The 26,946-nt window shown below is 39.6% G+C and overlaps 1 protein-coding gene and 1 pseudogene across 17 annotated transcripts in view; one reads left to right on the forward strand and one right to left on the reverse strand.

The window, feature by feature from the left end:
* Positions 1-26,946, forward strand: part of DLGAP1 (DLG associated protein 1) — a gene marked incomplete at its 5' end in the record, with an annotated part of 323,664 nt that overhangs the window by 25,123 nt on the left and 271,595 nt on the right. For 3 of the 16 annotated variants that reach the window (XM_081253122.1, XM_081253123.1, XM_081253125.1), the window contains one exon: positions 10,726-10,886. The exons of the other annotated variants lie outside the window; for them this stretch is intronic. In XM_081253122.1, coding sequence (XP_081109248.1) covers positions 10,836-10,886 — 51 coding nt within the window. Of the gene's footprint in view, positions 1-10,725; positions 10,887-26,946 lie in introns of those variants that run through there. 16 annotated transcript variants of the gene reach the window in all.
* LOC308627248 (cytochrome c oxidase assembly protein COX11, mitochondrial-like) lies at positions 3,220-5,056 on the reverse strand (annotated as a pseudogene). Its single transcript has one exon. The product of its transcript is annotated as a cytochrome c oxidase assembly protein COX11, mitochondrial-like (transcript).

Consider the following 26,946-nt stretch of genomic DNA (forward strand, 5'->3'; position numbering starts at 1 on the left):
ATTTCACAGCACCCTTTGAAAATCTTTGGATATGAATACCCTCCTTCTATCAAGGTACCAGCTTGTCTGGCAGCCATGCCAACCTGTCTCATACTCAGATAAAAACTGTGAGCCATTCATTCACATGAAATCAATTTGACATGTTCATCTTACCTTGTACTATGCGCTTAGGTGGTTTAACATAATGTAGACTATTATGTTTATCTTTATTAAATATCATCTTATAAATACAAATGTGTCTTTCTAGCCCAAGGTCACTCCTACTATTGTGCACAGTCTAATTCTAGAGAACATCATTTATATTAGTTATCTTAGTTATTTATTTATTACCATAATTTTCCAGAAAATGACAGTAGAGTCTTGAGGAAGGGACAGCTTGTTTCTAATTCACCCACCTAAAAGTGCCATTTGGATGACCAGAAAGAATGCTTCCACTGTCAAAACTGGAGAAATACTAAATCTGAAATCCAGTATTTTAAATATTTTCCCAAGATGTATTATATTGTAAATCTCATAATAGTGTCTAATATATAATCATGGAAGTTGATATTAAAAAACTGTTCAGAATAGGGCCAAAAAGAAAGGCTTATGCATACCACTAAAGACCATTCTCCAGTTTTTCCTGAAATTATTTATATACCATCTAGGAAAAGCCATTCAACTAGTTGTGAATCTCCTATTCAGTCCACATTTTTAAATTTTGTTCAAAAGTGTATCACTTTATTACTGGTATTATTGGGGAGGTTCACAATATACATTTATTGGGAAAATTTTGTAAAATACATAAGAAAATAAAGCAGATAATCAAAATCACCCAGAGATAATCACTGTAAATATTTTTGTGTTATTGCTGTTCTTTGAAAATACTGATATCACTAAACCTCTGAATAAGCTCACCAAAAAGAGAAAGAGAAAGCATAATATAAACACTATTAGGAATGAAGACAGGAACAGGGATAAATTTACAGTAGATATTAAATCTATCATAGGACTAGAACAGAAATAGATTTTATACCAATATATTGAAAACTTAAGTGGATAATTTCTTAGAAAAACAAATTATTCAAAACTCAGTGAAAACAAGAACCTTGAATACATCCGTAACAGTTTAAGAAACTGACACATTAGTTTAACATTTACTCAGAAAAAGAAAGACCAGACCCAAATAGTTTCATGAAACCAGTGAGAAAAATTTAATCCCTGTCATATAAAAATTCTTCTAGAGATCTGAACAAAGAAAAGATGCCCAGTTCATTTTAGGATTTCATATAATCTTAACTAGATGATGGCAGTCTGAGAAAGGAAAACTGTAATGCAATTTCTCTCATGAACCTGATGCAAAAATTCTTAATAAATATTTCAATAAAATTAACTAATTATAAATAATGTAAAATAACATGACCAGACGGGATTTATTTGCTAATGAAAGGAAGCCTTAGCATTAGAAAAAAAAAATTCATATAATTCACAGCAACTAGGAGATTAAAGGAGAAAACACACGTGACTATCTCAATATACGCACAAAAGACATTTTATAATATTCAACAGCCATTAAGGATTTAGAAAAAAAGTAAAACAAACTAGTAATAGAAAAAAATTCTTAAAGTATACCTACATATGTATAGCTACAGAAACTTCATGTCATATCAGATCATAAAGGTATTCCTTTTAAATCCATGAAAATGATCTACCTCTTCTAAAATGTGTTGAGCTAGATTTTGGCCACTGGTTCTTTTTTATTGTTATTGAGGTATAACTGACATATAACGTTATATTAGTTTTAGGCATACAACATAATGACTCAATATTTGTATATACTGCAAAAATGATCACCACCAGAAATAGAGACACAGATGTGGAGAACAAACATATGGACACCAAGGGGGGAAAACGGGGGTGGGGGGGGATGGTGGTGGTGGTGGGATGAATTGGGAGATTGGGATTGACATGTATACACTAATATGTATAAAATAGATAACTAATAAGAACCTGCTGTAGAAAAATAAATAAATTTAATTTAATTTTTTTAAAAAAAGATGATCACCATCGTAAGTCTAGTTTACATCTGTCACCATACACAGTTAAAAAAATTTTTTCTTGTGATGAGAACTTTTAAGATCTACTCTCTTAGCAACTTTCAAACATGCAGTGCAGGATTATTAACTATAATCACCATGCTGTACATTACACCCCAGGACTTATTTATTTTATAACCCGAAGTTTGTACCTTTTGACCATCTCCACCATTTCACACAACCACCACCCGCCGCCTCTGGCAACCATCAATCTGTTCTCTGTATCTATAAGCTAGGTTTTTTTTTTTTTCGATTCCACATGTAAGTGAGATCATACAGTATTTGTCTTTCTCTGTCTGACTTGTTTCACGTAGCATAATGCCCTCAAGGTCCACCCATGTCACAAATGGCAATATTTCATTATTTTTATGGCTGAGTAAATATATATATATGCATGCCACATCTTCCTTATCCATTCATCCATCAGTGGACACCTAGGTTGCTTCCATGTCTTGGCTATTGTGAACAGTGCTGTAATGAACATGGGGGTGTTGGCCACTGGTTCTTTGATGACATTTTTCTGTTGACATTTTCTGTTTCATGTCTGTCTACAGCCCATCCTCTAGGATTTTCCCCTAGAAAGGTTCATTTGAGCAACAGTACCCAAATTCTGGCATGTCCAAAGCTCTTTTTACTTGAGTCTTTACATTGGAAAGAGCTTAACTAGACAGAGAATCGTTGGCTCCTGCTTTCTTAGCTCAATCTCTTTAGATGCTGCTCTGTTCTGCACTCAGGTTACATGTTTCTGCAGGTAAGTCTAATGTCCACATCATTTTCTCTCCCTTAACCTCATCTTATCTTTTTGCTTGACCACCTAAAGGATTCTTTTCAAAACTTTTTCTGAGACATTTCTTTACATTGACCATTCTGAATGACTTCTCACTGATAAAATGGTTACCTTTTCATTAAATAGATTTTAGACTTTTTATTTCAGAAAAGCTCTCTTGCATTATATTTTAAGATAATTATTCTATTCCATTGGTTTGACTTTCTTTGCGAATCACAGCTACGCATATGTTGGCTATATTGCCTTGTTTCTCTAATCCTTCTTTATCCTTTTTATCTCTGCACCATTTCTGTGCTCTTTTCATTCTTGTCTTTTGTGTCCCTTTATTTACCTTCCTTTCCTTCAATTCTGCCAGTTCCTATTTCACATCCTCCAGCTGTCTACCAGCAGCCTTCGTTTTCTCACTTTTTTCCCCGAGTTCTTAAAATTCTGCTTTGTGATCTTCCTTTATAGCTGTAATTGCTTCATGGATTACTGTTTCTAATTTGGGTTATGCTTTTAAACTTTGTGGCAACATATTTTCCTGGTACATTTTCATTATTTATAAGAAATTTATGGCTGCCGTTTTCCATATTCCCTATAGGACCTGCATGCATGTTCCTTTTATGTTACTCTTATTTGAACAAGTTTTTTGGGGTTTTTTTTTTTACTATTCCAACAGTTTAATACATCTTTTTTCAGAAGAACTCTGCTGGCGGTAAATCTTTACAATCGCACTTACATTTTAAAATTCGGAGACTTGGAACTATCACAAGAAATGCTAGAAGCCTACCAGATATACATTTTATTTAAATTTCATGGTACTGAAATTTCAAAGTACTTATTTAGTACTCTGAATGTAAAATAGCCCTAGGCCTTAAAGGAAAAATACAGTCAAATTTGAAATCAGAATGTAATCTTTGGGCAAGCTGTTAGGGCTTTAGTGATCCCTCTTCCATTTTGAGCTTTTAAAATAGTGACTGTTGGGCTTCCCTGGTGGCGCAGTGGTTGAGAGTCCGCCTGCCGATGCAGGGGACGCGGGTTCGTGCCCCGGTCCGGGAAGATCCCACATACCGCGGAGTGGCTAGGCCCGTGAGCCATGGCCGCTGAACCTGCGCGTCCGGAGCCTGTGCTCCGCAACGGGAGAGGCCACAACAGTGAGAGGCCCGCTTACCGCAAAAAAAAAAAAAAAAAAAAAAAACAGTATAAGAAAGAGTGATGAGATCAACATTCACCATTCTTGGATCTTCAGCAAATTCAGGATCAATGTAAAAAAATACTGGCACGTCTACTCCCTCTTGTGGATTAAGCCCTTGTTCTTCAAAACAGAAGCACCGTATTGTATGAAATACTGTCCAGCTTCAAATGGTACAACATTGTATGTAGAAATTCCGTTTACTTGTTTGTCAGTAGGAGTCTTAGCTTTATAAAACGCCAGGGCAGTCTCCCCTGGCACTACGTATATTTCTGTTTGCTGAGGTCTAAAGTTCCACTGGAGACTTGCATGCACATCTGCATTAAAGGTGACTTCAGTGATGCGATCCTTAACAGGTACCATGTTTCCAGTCTGGTCTGATGCATGACCTGCTCCAGGTCCAGTAGTCTGGCAGTAGAGCCGGTAAAGGGGCACGGCGGCGCAGGACGCCCCCAGCATGCCCACGGCCGCCGCGGCCACGTTCGTGAGGCGTGTCTTGTTCCGCCGCCTTCAATCCTCGTCCTGTGCGCGCGTGAGGGGGTTTGTGCTCTTCGGCCGCCGCCGCGGCCGCACCGCCAGCCTCGGGCGCCTCCCTGTCCCGAGCCGTCTCAGCTCCCTCTAGGCGCCCCCTGTCCGGGTCCTCCCCGACCGGAGACAAGGCTCTACCCTCTCCGCAGCCCTGGTCCTGTTCCCAGGGTGATTCCAGGGCCACCCGCAGAGAGCTACGCGCCTTCATCCCGGACGCCAGAGCCCTCCCATGGCCTGATCAAGTTTTTTTTTTTTAAGAGAATCAGAAGGTAGGCAGTCCTTTTTCAAGCAGTCATGAACCAAGGGCTTCCTCTGCTGTTGCTACAGTTATACACTGTTTTTTTATAGTATGATGCATCTGTGTACTCACACATCCTCTGACTCTCAGACAAAATCTAGTTCTTTTCTTCCTCAGTTAGTTACTTCATGGATGACCCCGCAGGTTGCCAGTCACGTGGGGACAGAAATGATACAGTCATTTTTAGAAAGAATTTTTCTGGCCCTTAATGAGATTTGCCCATTCACCCTCCACCACCTACGTTAGTCCCTGCCTTTCCACAGTGCAGTGCTCTCAGACTGAGGTCCTCACTTCAGAGGGTGTATTTGGCAGAGCTTTCTGAGTTCTGCTACAGCTAGGTCCCCGTCATACCTCTCATTTACCTGCCACGTTACTATCCCTTTCCTCCGATTTGGGAGTTTGTGGATGTTCTGCTGGTTTTGCTGAAAATGTGATGTGTGGGTAATTCTCTTTGTTTTGTTGTATTATTGTTTTTGTTGTTTGGAATGGCTGCCAGGAAGAGAAGTGAGAAAATTCAGTGGAAACCAGTCCTGTTAACATTTAGAAATATTTTCCTCCTGTTTTCTTTCTATAAAGATGACTTTGCATAAGGAAGCGCAGGTTATATGTATACCCATCGACCAAGTTAATCTTCAAAAATAAAAGTAAAACACAGTCAGCCTAGCATACTACTTCTTCATAAACCCAAGCTGCTTCTTCCGGTGCTCAGAGATCTTCCTTTTAACAGCCTGTTCTAGGATGCTGCTGCTTTGTAAACTCAAGCCCATCAAGCTGTTATCTTTTGGATGATTCAAAAGACTTGTTTATCTTCATCTTTCCCCATCACATTTTCTTTGACAGTTTTTAATTACCCACCTTGACTCTGGGGTCCTACCGAAAGCTCTTTGTGTACACAAAGATGTAATTTGCCTGAGCACAGCAACTTAAGTTGATTGTTTTTAGGTGTGCCCTCCTTTAAAAAGGAAAATGTCTTCACTGGGAAAATTAACTTATGAACTTAATAAATCTTATGATATTTTAAAACATCCTGCATGCTAATTTTCTAAGCAAAATGCTTAATAGTGGATCTTCACGCAGTAGTGAGATCACAGCTCTGATGACAAGGGAACGATATAAAATGGTCAGATGTTATAAACAAGAAGACGAGTTCTGACACCCAACATAGAACACATGCTTTAAATGATTTCACTAGTAGCAATTATGCTATCATTACCCTCCCACCACAGCCTGCCAATTTAAGAGCTCTTTCATTGATTCATTCAAAAACTATTTGTTAAATGCCTACTGTTGCCAGGCCCTGTGTAGTTGCAAAGGATTCAGTGATGATCAGAAACAGAACTGGTTCCTACTCTCATGCTCCTATTATCTGTGGGGAGATAAACATTACTCAAATCAATCACACAAATAAATTTAAATTTACTGCCATGGCAAGGGCTACTGTTGAGTTATGCTGGGAGCTCTTCCCTGTCTGCAGTCTTTGTTGTCCCTTTCTTTGCTGGCAGGAACTGTGGCTGACTTCAAATTCCCATAGGACTAGGGCCCCTTTAGATTCTAGGGAATGGGCAACTAGTATTTCTTAGCACTACCCTAAACATCTTGCACCTAAGATCAGACTGCTGGGTCCCTGAGCCAAAAATGTTTATTCCCTGCCTTCCCTCCATACAATCCATCCCTCGTCCTTGCCCTGTTAGAAGAGTGACCACTGGGAAAGCAGGTCTCTCCACAGTGAGTTTAAAACTAAGAGGCAACCCAAGCAAGTGTCTTCAAAGATGCCAAGAGTGTAGCAGCCCAAGCACCTTCTGAACCCTCTACTCGTAAGTAAAAGCCTATTCCAAGTGATCAGTTTGCTCAATACCTACAAAGGAGATTACGATACTGTGATAGCAGACTGACTTAAGAAGTTGGGGGAAGCACACCCTAGGAAATAGTGGTTGGGATTGGGTCTGAAGGAAGACTTAAAGTCAATTAGACAATGAGCCAGGGGAATCAGGCAAAGCAGGGAGAAACAAAAGGGTCAGAAATAAATCTAGTGTGGTTAGGTCACCAACGTGGTGCAAAATGAGTCCGGGAAGATATGCAGGACTCTTATCAGTCAGGGTCCTGGAGGTAGTGTCTAAAATTTGAATCTTTATATCCTTGTTTGTGTGCATAGAACAGCAGGAGTGGGGAGAGATGCTATCCACGTTGCCTTCTGAAAACATCCCTTTAGAGGAAGTGAAAAGATAAATAAAATGAAAGAAGGAGAACCAGTTAGAAGACAAGTATAGCGTCTCAGGTGAAAGAAAATGGTGACTGGGACTAGGATGGTGACAGTCATGTTGAGGCAGGTGGATAGTTTCCAGAGATTCCCAATCTATAGGACTTGGCGATGTCAAGGGAAAAGGAAGTGTCCGGAATGGTACCTATGTCTCTGACTTGCATAAAAGATGGTGTTTCCATTCACTGAAGTAGGGAGTTCGAGAAGAGCTACAGTGGGGTGTGGGCAGGAAAGGGGGAGAAGAAAATGAGTTTGATTTTGAAGGTGCTGCATGTGAAGTGCGTCAAAGAATCTAAGTAAAGTTGTCAGGTACCTGAAGTTCATATGGGAGATCTGGAATGAAAATACAAATTTATTTTTGAGAAAACAGAATTTTTTTGAGGTATGGTTGATTTACAATGTCATGTTAGTTTTAGGTGTTCAGCACAGTGATTCAGTTATATATATATATATATATATATATATATATATATATATTCATTTTCAGATTCTTTTCCCTTATAGGTTATTACAAAATCTTGAGTATAGCTCTCTGTGCTGTACAGTAGGTCCTTGTTGATTATCTATTTTATATATAGTACTATGTATGCGTTAATCCCAACCTCCTAATTTGTCCCTCTTCCTTCCCCTTTGGTAACCATAAGCTTGTTTTCTATGTCTGTGGGTCTATTTCTGTTTTGTAAATAAGTTCAGTTGTATCTTTTTTCTTTTTAGATTCCACATATAAGTGATATCATATGATATTTGTCTTTGTCTGGCTTACTTCACTTAGTATGATCATCTCTAGGTCCATCCATCTTGCTATAAATGGCATTATTTTATTCTTTTTATGGCTGAGTAATATTCCATTGCGTAAATACACCAAATCTTCTTTATCCATTCCTCTGTCAATGGACATTTAAGTTGCTTCCATGACCTGGCTATTGTAAATAGTGCTGCTATGAACACTGGGGTATATGTATCTTCTCAAATTATAGTTTTCTCCAGATCTATGCCCAGGAGTGGGATTGCTGGATCATATGGTAACTGTTTTTAGTTTTGAAAATACAAATGTATGAGTCATCTGCATACAAGAGGTTTTCCTGGAATTCAGATTTCTCTTCACTGTGCTTCTTTTTCTAACCTTTCCAATTTGCAGATCCTTTGCTTTGATACAGAAAATGGTAACGTTTGAGAGCTTGATGTTTAGTCCTCCTCCTCCCCTTTCTCCTCCTTCATCATCATCTGTTCACATTACACCATCTGGACCACGTCTCAGGATTGTCCTTGTTCTTCTGTTTGTTCCAATTCATATCTTTCAGAAAGCCTTTTTCTTTTTTTACTGTCCCTGGCTTTTTTTATCGCTTTTATTATTTTTTAATTCAAACTTCATTGAATTCTGGGTTTTAGCACTCTTGGTGCAATTCCTGTAGATGCTCATCACTTAACGTGTATTCTTCCTTGATTGTGAACCCATCTCTCTTGTTAGAAACAAGTTCCTTTAATTTGAGCACTTCAAAACCCTCCTTGTTCAATTCTTTTGGTGTCTTTAAAGGCTTTCTTCTTTTATTCTCATCTCAACCATTCGCTGTTATATCATCAGAATTAAGGTTTGGGATCCTACTTTCCCTCTTGAATCACCTGTCCTTTTATGCTATCTAATCAAAAACAAGTCTCCCCTTGTTAACCAACTATACTCCAATATAAAATAAAAAGTTAAATAAATAAAAAAAACTAGTCTCCCCCTTCCTCTCTTTCTCCTTCTTTCCCTTCCTCTTTCTTCTTTTCTTCTTCGTCTTCTTCCTCTTGCTCTCACTCTCTCTGATTTGGGGGGTTTTTCTTATGGAAAATTATCCATGATTAAAAACCAGCACAAATGGTTCTTCAGGTAGATCTACAGTCCATGAGTCCTCAAGGATTTTCCAAGTTTGGGGTTATCTTTACACTTTCCCCACCTCTCCCCATCTACCTTTTACAGAATTTATTATATATAACAAATTCTTATAGTTGCAACCATTATATGACAATATTTCTATGACGAATTAATAATTTTATTAACATTTATTAAGATATGTGCAAACCATAAAATTCATCTATTTAAAATATACAATTCAGTGGTTTTAGTGTATTCACAGAGTTGTGCAAACATCACCACCATCTAAGATAAGAACATTTTCATCACTCCAGTAAGAGACCCATTTGTATTCACTTCCTAGTACACGGCCCACAAGCCTAGGGCAACCACCGAGCTACTTTCTGTCGCCATAGATTCTGCCTGTTCTGGACATTTCATATAAATGGGATCATACACTCTGTGATGACTTCTGTCAATCAGCATGCTGTTTTCAAAATTCATCCATGGTATAGCATGTGTCAATACTTGATTTTTAATGCCAAATCATATTCCATTATATGGCTACATCACATTTTTACATCCATTCATCAGCTGATGAACATTAAGACTGTTTCCAATTTTGTGTTTGGGCTCTTGTAAGACTGTTTCCACTTTTTCATTTGGGGCTATTGTAAATAATGGTGCTGTGAACATTTGTGTACAAGTTTTTGTGTGGACACGTGTTTTCATTTCTCCCGAGTATACGCCTAAGAATGGAATTGCTGAGTCATATGGTAACTCTGTTTAACATTTTGAGGCAGATCAATCATTATTGCTTTTTCTTTATCATTTCTCATTAGAGGCAGCCATGCTGTCATTAATTCAGGAGAGGAGAACTGGAGGCTTGATTCCCTGACAAAGTCAAGGAAAGCTTAAACAGTCTTTAACCTAAAATTGCTTTGCTCAGTAACACTGTCCTTGTCTATTGATTATCCAAGACTTGTCTCGCTGTTGTGATTGCATATTTTACTTGGTAAAGCTGGATTTTAGTAAATGAGACTGCTCGGATTCTGTGAAGTAAAACACTTGAGAGAGGAAGCTGCAACACTTCCTTTGCCCACCTTGGAAATGAGACACTTTCACTAAATAAGGTTCTTTTCGGATGTTTTCTATGGAAGTCATTTTTTAAGAAAGAAAAAGTGTTTGCCCAAAGGTTTCTAAAACATGTTTAATTCATTTGAAAAAAATTAATCGATTATTAAAGAATGTGACTTTTTTTTCTGAAAGAGAATTTGATGACCTAAGGACAGATATCTATTGCTATCTTGCTTCTGGGTCTCCGTCTGTAGGAGCTACTGGAATGTTGTATCCAACACAATGTTGTGTGTATCTGCACACTTATCTTCAAAATTGTAAAATGCATCTATCTTTCCATTCACTGGTCAGACAAGCAGGTTTTCTTTTTAAAGAAAATTGCAGAGATCGCTCCCCCACGAGGATTTCTCCTTGACGAAATATATATTATCCACTAAGGTGCTGCAAAGTGAATCAATAGTCCAAGAATCAAGCTAAATCAAACCAAGCTAAAGACAGCAAGGTAATTTTGCTGGAACCGTGAATAGGCAGGACATTATCATTGCAACTGCCCTGCCTGCTGAACGGGCTTAAAAATCTCCACTAAGTATATAAGATCTCTTCGGTGATAAGATCTGAGTTTGTTAACTATCTTCATATGAAAGAAACTGTAAGGTTGCAGGTCTAGAGTTGTGAGCCACGGGCCAACCGCTCCCCACCTCCCAAGTTCTGTGTTTACTGCCTTACTCACCCACTTTGCATCGGCAAATCACAGGGAGAAGCTAAATGCTCTCAGCTGCGCTAGACCAAATCAAAGCTGAGATGAATAATGAACTTACTTTTCCATAAAGACATTCTGTTTGGCATTTCAGCTAATAAGGTAAGCTAATGGCAATTCTGGGCTATGGAAAAGAAGATAAATAGTCTCTGTGTGTTTGTTTTCTGTGCTAATCCATAATTTTTCTTTTAACATACTGGAGTTAATGTCATGTTTCATGATGTCTGCGAATTTGGGATGAACAATTTCATAAAGAGTACCCACCCCCCATCAGTGTGCCCTTTTCATTTGATTTGGTTGCTTATGGTACTGGAGGGGCTGAGGGAGAAATCCAGCTTTTTAGTAAGAACGGCATCTGTAAAATAATATTGTTATCATGTATAATGCAAAGTGAATTTAGCTTAAGAGCAGAATAGATAGATGCAGCAAAGACAGATAAAATGATATAAGCCCTGATGACTGAATGTATTTAGCGTGATATATTGTAAATGAAACGTTGAATATGCTCCAAGGAAAGCAGAATACATACTTCGTGTTGGTTTCTGAGTCATTTCATTTCTAAGTACATGTTATTCTAGAGAAGGTAGTAATTTTCAATTGCTAAAATTATTCCACAGCTTCGGTTTAGGTGGGTTTTATTTTGTAAGACTGTTTTTAAAATAGCAGCATGCCGGTAATGTGCATTTTCCTTATTACTTTCTTGATTTACTGTGGCTGCAAGGATTTCAGTTCGTGTGGAAAAGGTACTTGTTTGTTCACTGAAGTTCAGGGCATAAAAAACCATCAGACCTCTGTGAGACTTTCATGGCTACCTTGGCTACTATATCTTAAAAACAAAATGTGATGAAACAGTTATGAGATTGGGATTTCTTTTTGTGATCCAGCTTTTCAGAGTTTAACACAGAGATTTTTCTTTTAGTCAAATCGGAGCACAAATCCCTGAGACTAGCAAAAGCTTAGCAAGATGGGGTGGGGAAGAAATTACCATCCTTTCTTTTCAATAAGAATGACAAAAATGCAAAATAAGATTTCTGTTTTCTGGGCTCATTGCTATGTCACCTGAAAATCAGAGACTCTGTTCTCTCAAAGTAGGTGACCTCAAAAGATATTTCAGAAGATCTATTCAAAACAGCCGAAGTATGTGGGAAATTTTGGAGAAATGGAAAGGAAACGGTTCTCCTTTTCCTACCTAATTTTCCCATTTTGTTTTTATGCGTGGGAGATGAGCTGTGACACCAGATATTTTTGTTTTGTGGAAATCTTTAAACATTGCAATCAGACTCTTATAGAAAAGGAAGAATTTTTCTTCTCCCCTCCTCTAAATTGTTCACAGTATCTGTTTTTCCTAGAAGCATAAAGGGATGCTAAGTTTGAGCACAAGGTCCAGCCACTGCTAAAGACTTAATTCCACTTACATGTCCCCCATGTGCCACCTACAAATTTTAGGCATTTCTCTGGAAAAACCTCTAATTTAACAAACCTGTGAGAAGTAGGAGTGTAGCATTTTAGTCTATCACAGCTCTTTTTTTTTTTTTTTTTTTTTTTTTGCGGTACGCAGGCCTCTCACTGCTGTGGCCTCTCCCGTTGCGGAGCACAGGCTCCGGACGCGCAGGCCGAGCGGCCATGGCTCACGGGCCCAGCCACTCCGCGGCATGTGGGATCCCCCCGGACCGGGGCACGAACCCGTGTCCCCTGCATCGGCAGGCGGACTCTCAACCACGGCGCCACCAGGGAAGCCCCTATCACAGCTCATTTTTAAGAACATATGTTACCTATTCATACTTCAAGGTTTTAAAATATGTCCAATTTCACGGCTTTTCTCTGGGTGGAGGACTGTTGGAAGCTCAAACATGGCGGACTGCTTGGGGTTTGTAAAGGTGTTTGTCTTCTTTTCCTCTTTCTCCCCTTTCCGTCTCAGACCTCATCACTCCAGACCATCCTTGACTGTCCCATGCACTTTTATTGCTTCTTTATTTCTGACATTTCCCCCCGTTTCCCTTCTCCCCAGCATCACTGATCCAGAGCCTATGGGTTGCACTGTGTCCATTTGAAGTTGGAAGAAATGAAAAAACTAGAAAGCAAACTTTGATAACCCCCAAGTTGTTGTCTTCTATTTCCTGTCATTCATACAATAAGAAAACTTTGATACCAGCATGACTTTTTATCCACTACTGCCACCTAAAACCAACCCGATGATTTCAATAGGCAGGGTTTTTGACCAGCATCCTTTTGGTGATTCTTTTTGTCTACAGTGGTCAACCCACTCACCCTTCACCGTGAGATGCAAAGTTCCTAGTCCTTCCAGGCACTCTTAGTGATGCCAGATGAAGGCAGGTGTTACAGACTAACTCATTAACTCTTTGTGTTAATTAATGGAGAAAATCTAGAGAAAGCAGCACCTCTGCCTTCCCTTCACACACACACACACACACACTCACACACACACACACGTGGCAAAGACCACGGAGCAGCCATCCACGGAGGACAGTGGTAACCAAGGCAACAGCGCGGTCACAGATGGCCCGCCATCCTAACAAGTTCTTGGCACACGGCGAGGAGGCTTGAGCAGAAGGCAGCAAACAGATTTGTTCCCAAATACATGTGAAGCCCATTTGTGGGGACAATCAGAATTAGGTGGAGGAGGAGCAAAGATGAGAGGGGACTGGAACATCGCTACACTTGCTTATTATCGCTAAGGTTACCTCGTTGACGCACACAGGCTGGAGGACCCGAGGGTATCTGCATTATAAAAGTAAAGGTGGGCTTCCCTGGTGGTGCAGTGGTTAAGAATCTGCCTGCCAATGCAGGGGACACGGGTTCAAGCCCTGGTCCGGGAAGATCCCACATGCCACGGAGCAACTAAGCCCATGCGCCACAACTACTGAGTTTGCGCTCTAGAGCCCACGAGCCACAACTACTGAGCCCACGTGCCACAACTACTGAAGCCCGCGTGCCTAGAGCCCGTGCTCCACAACAAGAGAAGCCACCGCAATGAGAAGCCTGCGCACCGCAAGGAAGAGTAGACCCCACTCACAGCAACTAGAGAATGCCCGCACGCAGCAACAAAAACACAACGCAGCCAAAAATAAATAAAATTTTTTTAAAAAGTAAAGGCATTACTGAAAAGCCAACATCTCTAAAACTGGGCTCACTTTCTTCCCCACAAGACTTCTTAACCTGCATTTCCTACTCCTGTAAATAGGACCACTGTCTACCCATTTTTTCAGCCCAGAAACAGAGGGGAAAACCTTGATTTTCCCCTCTACCTCCCCTTACATCTCTAAGGTAGACTCCTAAGAATTGGTTGGATGAATGAATGAATGGATGGGAAAATCACCAAGTCCTACAGATTTTATTTCCATTCACTTCTCTTCATCCCCTCTGCCACTATCCTTGTTGAAGCTCCATAGTTCCTCACCTAGATTAGTATAAATTCCTCCTAAGTGTTCTTCCTGCCTCTAGGGTTCCTTTAATCCAGTTCATTCTATACATTGGGTTGGCCAAAAAAGATCGCTCGGATTTTGCCGTAAGGTGTTACGGAAAAACCTGAGCGAACATCTTGGCCAACCCAATACTAGCATCCAAATAACATTTCTGAAATACAGATAGAATCAGTAAATCTTCTGCTTTTACATCCTTCAATGGTTCCTCCATACTCCCAGTGGTAAAGTCCAGACTTCTTACCATGACTTACAGGGCATGACATACTTGGGGACCTTTATCCTTCACAGCCTGATTTCTCAACACTCCCTCTGTCCACTCTGCATTTCATCCACACTGATGTACTTTGAACTTTCTCATATCCATTCACCCCAAACTCCTCTCTTCCCTACTTATGCCTTGTGAACTTTTTAGTCTTGGCTGAGATGACACTTCCTCCAAGAAGCCCTCTCTTACTGGCCACGTTTGTGTCCAGTCTCTCCCCATAGTTCTCATCGCATCCATTATTTCCTTATCATGCTCCTTCTGTTTTACATGGAGTTGCCTATTCCACTCAGTTTCATGAAGGTAGATATCTGGTCTCTTATTCACAGTGTGGCCACAAACGAGCCCAAAGAAAATTCTATCCGACTGCATGAATAGAAACTTGGACTCCTTAACAACTTTATTACCTTTCGTTTTGATATGGTTGCAGAAACCAAATGCAATGATTCTTTATGTTACTCATTCCTGCAAAGAGCTGTGCTAAAGCCATTCATGTAAATTCTTTAATCTTCATGTGCTTATTCCTATTTTATAAATGAGAAGACTGAGGCTCAAGTTGCCATGAGTAACACTGATATGAACGAATGGGCCCCCTGGTCTGTTTGATTCCAGGAGCCAGCTCTTTCTATCCTCCACATGGCCCACTGCCGCCATGGAGTGAGAGAAAATTTTAATCCTAAAAATGAATAGTGGATGGTAGAAAAATCCTTGATTTTTCACCACCTGCCTGTTCCTTTGCTTTCTGACCTCCCCTAGTGCACCCCGAGTGTATTCTTCCCTTATTGTTAACCTGAAAGTACCTTTCTTTGTGCTGTATTCTTTCTCCTCCAGCCTCAGTGCCTTTTTCTGCCTTTCTTGTTCTCTCCATGGTGAGAGTAGCCGGGCCTCACGTTTCGGTTCTATTTCCATTGTCCTTTTCAACATGAATTTCTTTCCCGGTCCTGCTCTGTGATTACTCTTTCCACAGTGCTTTTGCCTGAGCTTAGTTAGATCCTAACATTCATCAGTCATAGCTTGACGTCAGATTACTCAGGGGGCTTCCAGTGGCCTTTCAGGGGGAAGCAAATTGCTGCTGTTACCACCCGACCGCTTAATTAGCAGTGCTCTCTGCGGAGGGATCTCTAGAAGTGCAGCTAGAAAAGGGGCATCTACAACTTCTGGACAATGATCCACGTTGTGTTGACCGTGATTGTCTTTAGGGTCCTTGTGATCCAAACCAACCCATGGGGATGCATGTGGTCCCAAAAGCTGAGAGACAATAGTACAGCATCGTGTGAGGAGCACACGCTTCTAGGGTGGATGGACCTCGGTTTCTCTATCTATGTGGCCTCGAGACATCAGTTTATCTTTCTGTGCCTGTTTCTTCATCTGTAAAACAGAGATAATAATGGTGCCCACCTCGTAAACTGTCGCCTAGCTCAGAATAAGTCCTCTTCCACGTTGGTAGTGTTGGTGGATGGGGTTTATGGAGAAATGGCTCCGAATATGGCCCATCCTCATCCTAGAAAAGTGTGAATGTGACTGTTTAGGGCAAATGTGACTTTGCAGGTGGGACTGAGCTAAGGATCTTGGGATGGGAAGATGATCCTGGATTCTCTGGGTGAGCCCTCAATGGAATCACAAGGGTCCTTGTAAGAGGGAAGCAGAGGGAGACTTGACCACAGGGGAAGGCCACGTGACCATGGAAACAGAGAGATTTGAAGATGCTGTGCTGCTAGTTTTGAAGTGGAGGAAAGATGGGCAAGGCAAGGACATGGACCATCCCCTAGAGCTTCCAGAGGGAGCTCAGGGCTGCTGATACCTTGGTTTCAGCCCAGGAAACCAACTTTAGACTTCTGGCCTCCAGAACTGTAAGGGAAGAAATGTGAGTTGTTTGAAGCCACTAAACGTGTACAATTTGATACAGCAGCCCCAGGAAACTAATACAGCGGTGATATTTTAGGAAATGAAACTGACAGGTGGTTGGAGGTACTGCAGTGCCTTGTGTTAGAGGAAGGGCTGAAGGGGAAAGTGGAAGGGTGCCGCCTGGGTGGGGATTTTAGGCAGAACCAGAAGGGAGGCCTTGTGGAGGCAGGAGCTGGTGAGTGGTGGTTGAGGCTGGGAGGTGGCAGGGGGGCTGCCGAGCCGAGGGTAGAATGCCCTGCTCGGCAAGGAGGGATCCGTTCAGGAGAAAGCATGGTTGGGGGATTTCCTTGAGGAGGGAAAAGAAATGTGGACTTAGAAAAGACCCACAGAAACCAAAGGACCCATTTTTCTATTGTTCTCAGCTCCCTGTTACTCATAGAAAAAAAGCAAACCGAAAGGTGTTTTGAAAAAGCCCTGTTGTGCTTTAAACCAAGTCAAGACTATTAGCAAGAGATGGAGTGCCTTCAGCTTAATCTATAAAGCGGTCCCATCCAGAGAGGCTCAGTCTGGAGTGAAGTTTGTTTTGAACTCTCCATGTACTGTACGTAATTTGGTGTTTCCTGTAGAACACACTGCCCTTTCTCAAGGCCATGCCTCCACATATGCTGTTTCCTCTCGTGTAATACCCCCTTTTTCTCCCTGGGTCCAGCTGGCAGTCTGGACCACCATCTAAGTCTCAAGTCAAGTACGACCTCCTTGAAGCAGTTTCCATGGTAACTGCACTGTCTAGTATGTATTTTCCAGCAATGTCATCACTTCATTGCAGCCACACGTGTGTGCTTCTCGCTCCCCTCCCGCCACAAATTCTACCTCTCCCTCCACAGACTGAGATCCCTGGGGGCAAATACCAATCTATTAGTACTTGCACCTTCTGCTCCCATAGTGCATGGCATATAGGAAGCCCTCAATAAATGTGAATGGTTGCTAACAGAGTAGATCTTAAACATTCTCAGCGCAAAAAAAAAAAAAAAAAATGGCACTTAAGTGATGTGATGAGGTGTTTATGTTAAGCTATGGTGGTCATCATTTTACAGTATATAAGTGTATAAAGTCAATAGGTTATACTGTGTTATATATTAACACAGTGTTATATATCAATTATAGCTCAGTAAAGCTGGAAACAGCACACACACAAAAATATATAAGGGGGCTTCAAGAACAAAAAATAAATGTGAATGGATGGATGGATGGATGGATGGATTCATTAATTTTATCCTGTGGGCAGAGTTATCGTGGAATAAAGAAAACAATACAGTTCATGAATCCTAATGTCAGTGTCTTGAGAAAGTAAGGCCTTCTACACTATTCTTTCAAAAACAGGAAATTATAAAAGGAAATAACACCAGAACTGCATGAAATAGGTATTAATTCCTTTATCATCTATTGTATAGTTCAAACAACAACTCCAAATCGGAGCTAGAATTTCAGAACAAGTTTTCTGGACTTCTAGATCTAATTCACCATCTCTCCTATGACATGATTTTTTTTTTTAACTGAGGCAGTCTGTCAAAGGAGAACAACAAAATACCATGTTAAATGCACACTGATTTTATTTTCAAGTGTGATAAAACCTCAGGTGGGTTTTTACCTATTGTATTTCACAATTGAGGAAAACTTGTCTAAAATTCACAATTATTTTCTTAAAAAAGATAAATATGTCATGTTCAATGCATGCTACTATCATTAATGGTTGCTACTATTATCTTTGTTTATAAAAATGAATAGTAAGAGCAGTAGTCAAACATGTCATGTTCATATTGGGAATAAAATTATATGAACTGACTCACAGATAAAGAAAACAAACTTATAGTTACCAAAGGGGAGAGGGAAGGGGAGAGGCATAAATTAGGGGTATGGGATTAACAGATACAAACTGCTATATTTAAAATAGATAAGCAACAAGGATATGCTGCATAGGACAGGGGATTATACCCATTATCTTGTAATAACCTATAATGGAGTATAATCTGCAAAAATACTGAGTCATTATGCTCTACACCTGCAACTAACACAATATTGTAAATCAACTATTCTTCAATTTAAAAAGTTATCTTATAGTAATTAAATGCATCACTAATAAATTATCAAGTGATTAAATATCTACAGCCTCTGCCCACAGCAAGCAACTCAAAAGGCCCAATTAGTATGTTGAAGTCTCAGGAATAAATTATAAACTACTTTATCCTCATTCTACATCCTTTTTTAAAAATTTATTTAGGCTGTGCCAGGTCTTAGTTGGGGCATGCGGAATCTTCATTGTGGCATGTGGGTTCTTTAGTTATGGCATGCAGACTCTTAGTTGTGGCATGTGTGTGGGATCTAGTTCCCCAACCAGGGATAGAACCCAGGTCCCCTGCATTGGGAGTGTAGAGTCTTACCCACTAGACCACCAGGGCAGTCCCTGAAGTACTTTGTAAACTTTGAATTACATAGTTAACAAGCTCTATGAGTTTATTCATTACTGTGAACAGGAAAAAGTTGCAGCTCGCTACCAGATTGGGTGATACATACCTATATCATACATCAAACATGTAGAATTTGAACACTTTCCGCCTGTAGAAGGCACGATGCCTACCACTGTAGGCAATACAGATATGTGTACCAACCATGCTTAGTTCTGTGCTTTACAACTGCTGAGAATTTCTAGTCTTATTTGTTTATAAACCAAGCAATGGACTGTTTCTTAACATCTGAAAGACCCTGGTCGGCGTGATTAAAGCTGATTAATTGCTTTAAAGAAAATTGCCTTCAAGAAAGAACAACTAGCATTTTAATATTTCCTGACTTCAAGTAAACTAGTAACAGTTTTACTCCCTCTTATTACTCTGTAATTAAGTCCTGTGTTTGTGGTAAGGGGATAATTTTGTTGGGCTAAAACATCAGGAAAACTCACTTCTTTTACCCACTCACTGAAGCTTTAAACGGTTGGCTGTTATTCTAACACAGTTCCGATCTTCTCTCTCTCCTTTCTATGGTTTTAATTTTGTGGCTCTATCCCAATCTACATTATTTTTAAATTACTAAGAAATTAGATGTCATCAACTAGTAATGTCCTGGTCTTTTCAAAAATTGTCTCTTTTCTAAACTACCATGTAATCTAGAGAGAGGAAAAAACGTGTAGTGTTTGCATTCATCACTGCACATGACTTTTATAAGCTGGCATATTTTGCTTTCTCAAAATAAAATTCTAAACCAAGTCTAAGGTTTTTTAAAAATTTAGTATTTTTTGAAAGTTTTGTTTATGAGGAGGATACATTTGTATAAGATATAAAGTTAATATTGTTCATTGCTTGATCAAATTAATGTATTCACAGAGTCAAATATCGCATACAAATCAAGCTGAAGGGACCATAAGAGGGAATATACTTAAATATCATGTCTTAAGTGCTTCATTTTTATAGAAAAAACATATTTAAATATACTTAAATATCATGTCTAAGTGCTTCATTTTTATAGAAAAAACGTAAACGCTCTAAGTTACTGAGGAGGGAGAGATAATTCATTATAGCGGAGGTTTGAACATAAAAAGGAAAGAAGAAGAAAATAACATGTTTGGATTTTGAAATCTTATTACATCATAACACCCCAAATCGGGATGAAGATGGAAAACACATCTTGAAAACATAGTCCACACATGCATGCCTCCCCTCACAAAATCCCAGCCCTATTTTATTAACACATTTTCACATGGAGCAGTTGGATCTAATGAGAGGCTAGATCTTGCCTTTGTGTCTGAAATTGACTCATTTCTCACCTCATTCTGAGTTCTCCCATAGCCAGCCCCAGAGCCTGGAGAGCCTGCCTCGTTGTTCATCATTAGCATTTATCATTTTTCCAGAATGCCACGGGGCGTTCAGAACTATACCTTGCTATTCAAAAGAAAACACAAAATCCCGCACTTAGCGGGGAGGGTGACCCAGACCATTAAAAGCATTCACAGAGTCTAAGAAAAGGAAACTACAAGAGTGATGAAACCATGCATCTGGGAGGCTGCCTCTGAGAGGTGGATTCCCAGGAGCTATGGATGAATGGGTGCCTGAGAATTCTTTCTCCCGCTTAAACTGACCACCGACTGCGATGGCTCAGAGCAGCAGGCTACCTTGGAGCAGGGGCAGGTGGCAGTCCCGCAGTGGAGCAAGCCAGGTATTCAAGTCACATAACAGGTGGGTGAAAGTGCCCTTCCTCCCCAGTGGGCAAACACCATTCACCTGCCATCTGTGTGACAGCATTCAGGGTCAGGGGAACACCTGACAAAGGGTGAAAGAGAATCTACTCCCATTACTTTTATGATCATGCAGAGAAAACTTCCATAAAAACCGACGATAAGAATGTGGCGTGGTCCATTTGCAGCAACATGCATGGACCTAGAGATTGTCATACTGAGTGAAGTAAGTCAGGCAGAGAAAGAGAAATATCGTATGATATCACTTATGTGTGGAATCTTTAAAAAAATGATACAAATGAACTTATTTATAAAACAGAAACAGACTCACAGACTTAGAGAAAGAACTTATGCTTACCAGGGGGGAAGGCTGGTGGGGAGGGATAGTTAGGGTGTTTGGGATTGACATGCACACACTGCTGTATTTAAAATGGATAACCAACAAGCACCTACTCTATAGCACAGGGAACTCTGCTCAATATTCTGTAACAACCTAATTTGAAAAGAATTTGAAAAAGAATAGATACATGTATATGTATAACTAAAAAAAAAAAAAAAAAAAAGAATGTGGCATGGTGATGACATACACCCCTGCCCTCACACAGACCTGATTTCCTCTTTCATATTACCCAATAAATGCAATTTCCTCCTAAAGTACATTTTTAAATAAATAAGAGCGGTAGGATTCTGACAAAGGTATATTTTTCTGGGTGGGAAAGTGATGCATTTGGTTTCATTTCCTCCTGGTGTCATAATCCTTTGTCACATCAGCAATGCTACCAAGATTGGAACACTGATTTTAATATTTCATACTTTAATTGACTAGAGTTCTCCTGTATATCTACTTGGTTTGAAATTTGGGGTGACAGTATATTTTCAGCTCAACCTATTTTAATTCTTATCCTAGACTCCATGGAATCAGATAACAGCAGGTTTAAGGTAACATTAACCACTTCTTATTTTTGGCAGGTTGGTAAAAATTATTACATTTTAATTATTAAATCGGTCTATAAAGTCAAGTAAAATGCACTCAGAATCATCTTTATATTCATTTTTGTAACCACAGAGCCTGCCACATAGCAGGCGCTCAATAGATAGCTGATGAAAGAATGATGGGGGGAAAGCACATCATTAGAAGGGTGAAAAAGAGAAATCTCCATATGCAATCAGAAGGAACTCTCTCTAACCATATTTGAGGTTTCCGTTAAATGAATTTCAATCACCAAAAAGTAAAACTCAGGTGAGATGCCCTTAGACATCCAATGATTGTGACTGGTTTCAAAAGAGCTATAGTTTATTTGTTAGAAAGGAGAATAAGTTACATGAAGTCCTCATAACATAAAATTTGCCTTTCTTACATAATGGAAATGGTAAAAGTGGCATTAGAGTTCTGCTTCTTTCTCCAAAGGATATTTTTTTAAAAGCACCCACAAATGTCATCCCATCTATTTTTAAGCAAAGTGCTGCTGGATAAACAGCTGAATCGTCTAAACCCAATGGGAAAATTCAACTTTAATAAGCTATTTTATCTCATTGAAAATAAGTGACACAGACCGATACAGAACATATGGGTTTTTGCATATGATTACATGTACATTTTCTTAACTTTAAATACAAAATTCTAACCCAAGCTGAAAATATAGGAAAGCAAAATATCTTTAATAATAGTTCTTGAAAGATTCTAATTGCTGATTCTTCTACCCAGCTTTCATCAGTTTCCAGTTAAAACCTGTTCCTTAGGTTTTTCTTTGCAAGTGATGGAATAGAATCTGTAGACTGAGATCATGTGAAGACGACACAAATTCTAAAAGGCCAGACCTATATGGGCTGTAAATTTGTGGACTTTTCACAGATTTTGTTTTTTTTAAAGAAAAGTGGGTTTGGGGTTTTTCCACAGAATTCATTTTGTAATGAAATTGATACATGTTAATTCTGAAAAAAATACAGACATTACAGAATGGTACCAAGTTAAAAGTAAAAGCCCCCTGCTTCCCAGGCTCCCCCCTCCTACTTCCTAAAGATAACCACCACTATTATCATTTTAGTGTTTTCTTCTGATATTTCTTGCATGTACTCCAACACAAAAATATATGCGTATGTATAAGTGTTATACTGTAAATACTATTCAGCACGTGGCCCTTTTACTTTATTATATATGCAGTTGACCCTTGGACAACATGGAGGTTGGGATGCCAACCCTCCACGAAGAAGAAAATTTGCATATAATTTATAGTTAGCTCTTCCTACAGGCGGTCCCTCCATATCTAAGGTTCTAGATCCTTGGATTCAACCAATCAGGATCGTGTAGTTCTGTAACATCTACTATTGAAAAAAAAATCCACATATAAGTGGACCCACGCAGTTCAAACCCACATTGTTCAAAAGTCAACTGTGTTGGTCTTCTCTCCATGTCAGTAAATAGATCCACCCCATTCTTTTTAGTAGCTGTGAGATGCTTCATTACATGGCAGTGTTCCTTCCTTTAGCAATTGTTTAATGCTCATCTACCATATGCCGGGCACACTTCCAGATACTGAGAATACAGAACTAAACAAAACAAAATCGCTGCCTTCAGGAAGATCACATTCTACATATTGAGAAACTAGGACGTTAGCAATGCATATCGACAACCGTCATTCACTATCACATTGTTAGCTTTTTACAAATGATGCCAAAACAAATCGCCCAGTAATTAAATCTTTAAACCAATTCATCAGTTGAATAAATTGCAGATATTATTTTTATATATTCAGTCTTTCAGTCAGTGCTTTCTTTATGTTATCAACTGAGAAATGAGTTGTGAATTTTTCATTAATTAAAATAATGCAATAATAGAATTTTTATGAATCACTCTATCTTATAAATTTACATCCTCAAGTACCTTAATAAAGATATTAAAATTTTATCTGAATTGAATCCACCTGGGCTAGCCTATGTTCCTGCTTCAAGGGGGAAGCTGGTCAGATGCCCTAGTTTCCCTCTACTTTTACTGATCTATGTGCTAGAAACTTCTGATTTAATTATTTCATGATCCCCAAATGCCTCCCGGATACAATTTTTATGTCTCCTTTTGGTTTCTGTATAACCTAAGAACAAAGGAAGGATGTTTTGTAAATCAAAACAAATAAATGTACTTCTCCATAGGAAATTCAAGAAAATTATGCCTCCTACAAAATTGGGCAGAAATATCAATTGTTACTTTTGTGATTCTTGTTCAAAAAGCCATCCCTAAAACACCAGATAGGGAAAACCACTTCTGAGTGTCTGTTGCCTCTGTGTCCCATATATTTATTACAACTGAAATCAGGTGAAATTTTACATCTAGAAGCACTTTGGACGGATGAAGAGAACAAATCCCCCCCTTTCCTGCCTAATCCTACCCCATGGTGTCCTACCCACCCCCCAAAAGTATTTTCTGTTTGGGACTTCTTACAGTGATGTCGGAACATTTGACTAGTTTGGCTAGAAGCTAGGAAGCACTTAATTTTCTTTTTCTGATTTAAGAACTATGTCCTCCTTAAAAAAAAAAAAAATTCCCTGTGGACATTCTGACACAAAAGAGTTTGTTTTGTTTTCTGGATGTTGTCCAACTCTGTCTCAAGAAAAAAGAAAATAATTACTTTTTGCCAGATGGGATATCATAAGTGGAGCTCAATTTAACACTTTTCTATTAATTCAAAATTTTTTCCTTTGCACAAACAATTGCAAACTTGAGTGGGAGGTTAAGTGCCCCCTCATCCAACAGCAGTGAGGTGTATATGAATTACAGCAGGCCAGCCTTATTACTAGAAGGAAGCTTGAATAGCTGAAGAACCCAAATCAGGTCAGTTTGACTCATTACCAAAAAGGTAAAAAAAGGGGAAAAAAGACCCAAAAAAAGCCTTTCTCCAATGAAATATGTCTGCGTTGTTACTGTTTGTAGGAGTTCACAGCTTCTGTACTGGAAAAACATCTTCGTTGAATATGAAATGTGGGTATGTGTCCATGTATGTGTGAGAGAGAATTCTAAAGACGAATATTCCAGAATTCCAGTCAATATTGGAGGATAGAAGGAATCATGGAGCATGCCATTAGCAAAGACTCTTCTATAAAGATAATCATGCATTATCTTGAATAAGATTCTTACTTCATGACAGTTTTTATCATAAAAAGTTGGCATGGTCTAGGTTCATGATACAATGCAAGACGTGACACATACCTATTTTTATAAGCCAATGTCACTTTCATGTCTCTGTTTGCTATATTTCATTTGCACAGATTCCTTTGAGTGAAGCAAATGTTGGTATAAGCTTTACAAAAAATATAAGTTCCCAAAGACTGCGTTTTGTTGTGGTTTTTCCCATCTACACATAGGAGGCAACCTCCATTTTTGTTCTCTGCATATCCATAGAGGAGGTCAAAACAGTTTTGCAAATTGTGAAAAGCAGTCATGAAGATGAATCTTTTCCTCATTTTGTTGAGTTCAGAGGATAAGTAGTTGCAGTATGATGAAGCTGAAAGCACACAGGTCCTAGAGAGAAGAGATCTGAATTCTAGCCCAATTCTGCCACTTACTAGCGGTATAAACTGTAATTTACATTCCGGGTGTCAGATTCTTCATTTGTAAATGACGGCATTTATCAAAGCATGATGTGAATAGATGTTCATCTGAAGAGAAGGAATTGAATTTGACAAACTGAGTGATATACTCAGGTTTCTTTATTGGCAGACCTCCACAGAAACACCCAATTGCAGCTCCCTAGAGGCCACCAACGACTCTCTCCTGGATGCTGGCTATGCATCCAATCCCCCAAACCCACTGCCATGATACTGCACCCCGCCACCAGCTCCTGCATGCACAGGGCACTCCCTACCTCTGCATATCAGATGGCAAACTTCTTCCCTGCTATTCATAGAGGAAAATCCAGGACTGAAGGTTCCCACACTTACATCCCAACTGATCCAAACAATCAGGTTTAACTCAGGTGATGTAATAAACGATTTCATGGCACTTTTATCTCATTTTATTTTATTTTTTAAGCTTATTTGATAATCTGCTTGGAACTGGAAATACAGGCAGGAATAAGACATCATCTCAGCCAGAGGAACGATGTCATCCTGCCTCTCGAGTTGCTTACAGATGGGTGGGTGAGTTGGATTTGTCAACAAGTGGTTTTAAAATATTGTGATAGTGTTACATTAGTAGTATGGGCAGGTTGTCAGAGCAGTTCTTTATTTTTTTTTAGGTGAGCTCTATATTTGTTCCATGAAGGCAGGTCATTATGGAATTCTTGGTCTTTTAGAATGTAGAAGAGCTTAAACAAAAGATAGGTCTCTGAGAATCCTATGTATTTCATGTGGTGTGATGTGTAGATTTTCCTCTTCATTTGTCAACAAGAAACAAAAATGTCACAAATGACTCTCTTGCCCTAAAAGCTTGTCAATTAAATTTACGAGCCCGGCGGGTGCTCTGCTAGGCGCTGGGTCTGAAGTCCTAACAGCAGAGGTTCCCTCTGCTTGGACAGCCTTTGTGGGGGTCCTGGGTGGCCAGTTAGGGAGCTGGTGTTTACATGTAGGTTTTGACCCAAACTAACTCCTAGAGAATGAACAGAGCACATACAGCTCACGCCTGAAGAGAGCCTGCCTATCAACCAGCACTGGAGGGCCCTGTCTGCACCTGGAGTCTCATGCCCACTGCCCCAGAAGCCGCCACCTGTGATGGTTGGTTCTGGGTGTCCCACCTGGCTAGGCTAGAGGACCCAGTTATTTACTTAAACACTAATCCAGGCATCCCTGGGAAGGAATTGTGTAGATTAAAATCTACAATCAGTTGACTAAGGAAAGGAGCTGACCCCTGATAATGCGGGTGGGCCTCGTCCAATCAGGTGAAAGGCCCAAGAGCAAAGCTCTTCTTCCAGGAGCAGAAGCAGCTCTGACTGCAGACGGCAGCACCAGCTCTGGCCTGAGTGTCCAGCCCACCAGCCTGCCCACCAGATTTCATGCTTGCCATCCCCCAAAACCAAAACCATGTGCCAGTTCCTTCAAAGAAATCTCTGTTCATTCTGTTCTGCTCTCAGAACGTTGACTGATCCACTGTCCCTTACTCACAGGCCACTAAAGATTCCCCCAAGTGCACGGAACTTCCCAACCCAAGCCCGTCCCACCCCCAGGCTCAAAGAGCCTTGAACTATTCCACAGTCCACCACGGTTCAGCTCTATTATGAATTAAATAGGCTGTAGGGGGTTGGCTCCCCGTGGGAACTTAATCATCACTTACAACATGATTTCTACACAAAAATACCTTCTGAATTCCAAAAACAGGCTTTTATTTAATAAACTATATATATATATATATATATATACATATATATATATATATATATACATATATATATATATATATATATATAT

The sequence above is a fragment of the Mesoplodon bidens genome, assembly GCF_964165515.1.
Source record: "Mesoplodon bidens genome assembly, chromosome: 13".
NCBI lineage: Eukaryota > Metazoa > Chordata > Mammalia > Artiodactyla > Ziphiidae > Mesoplodon > Mesoplodon bidens.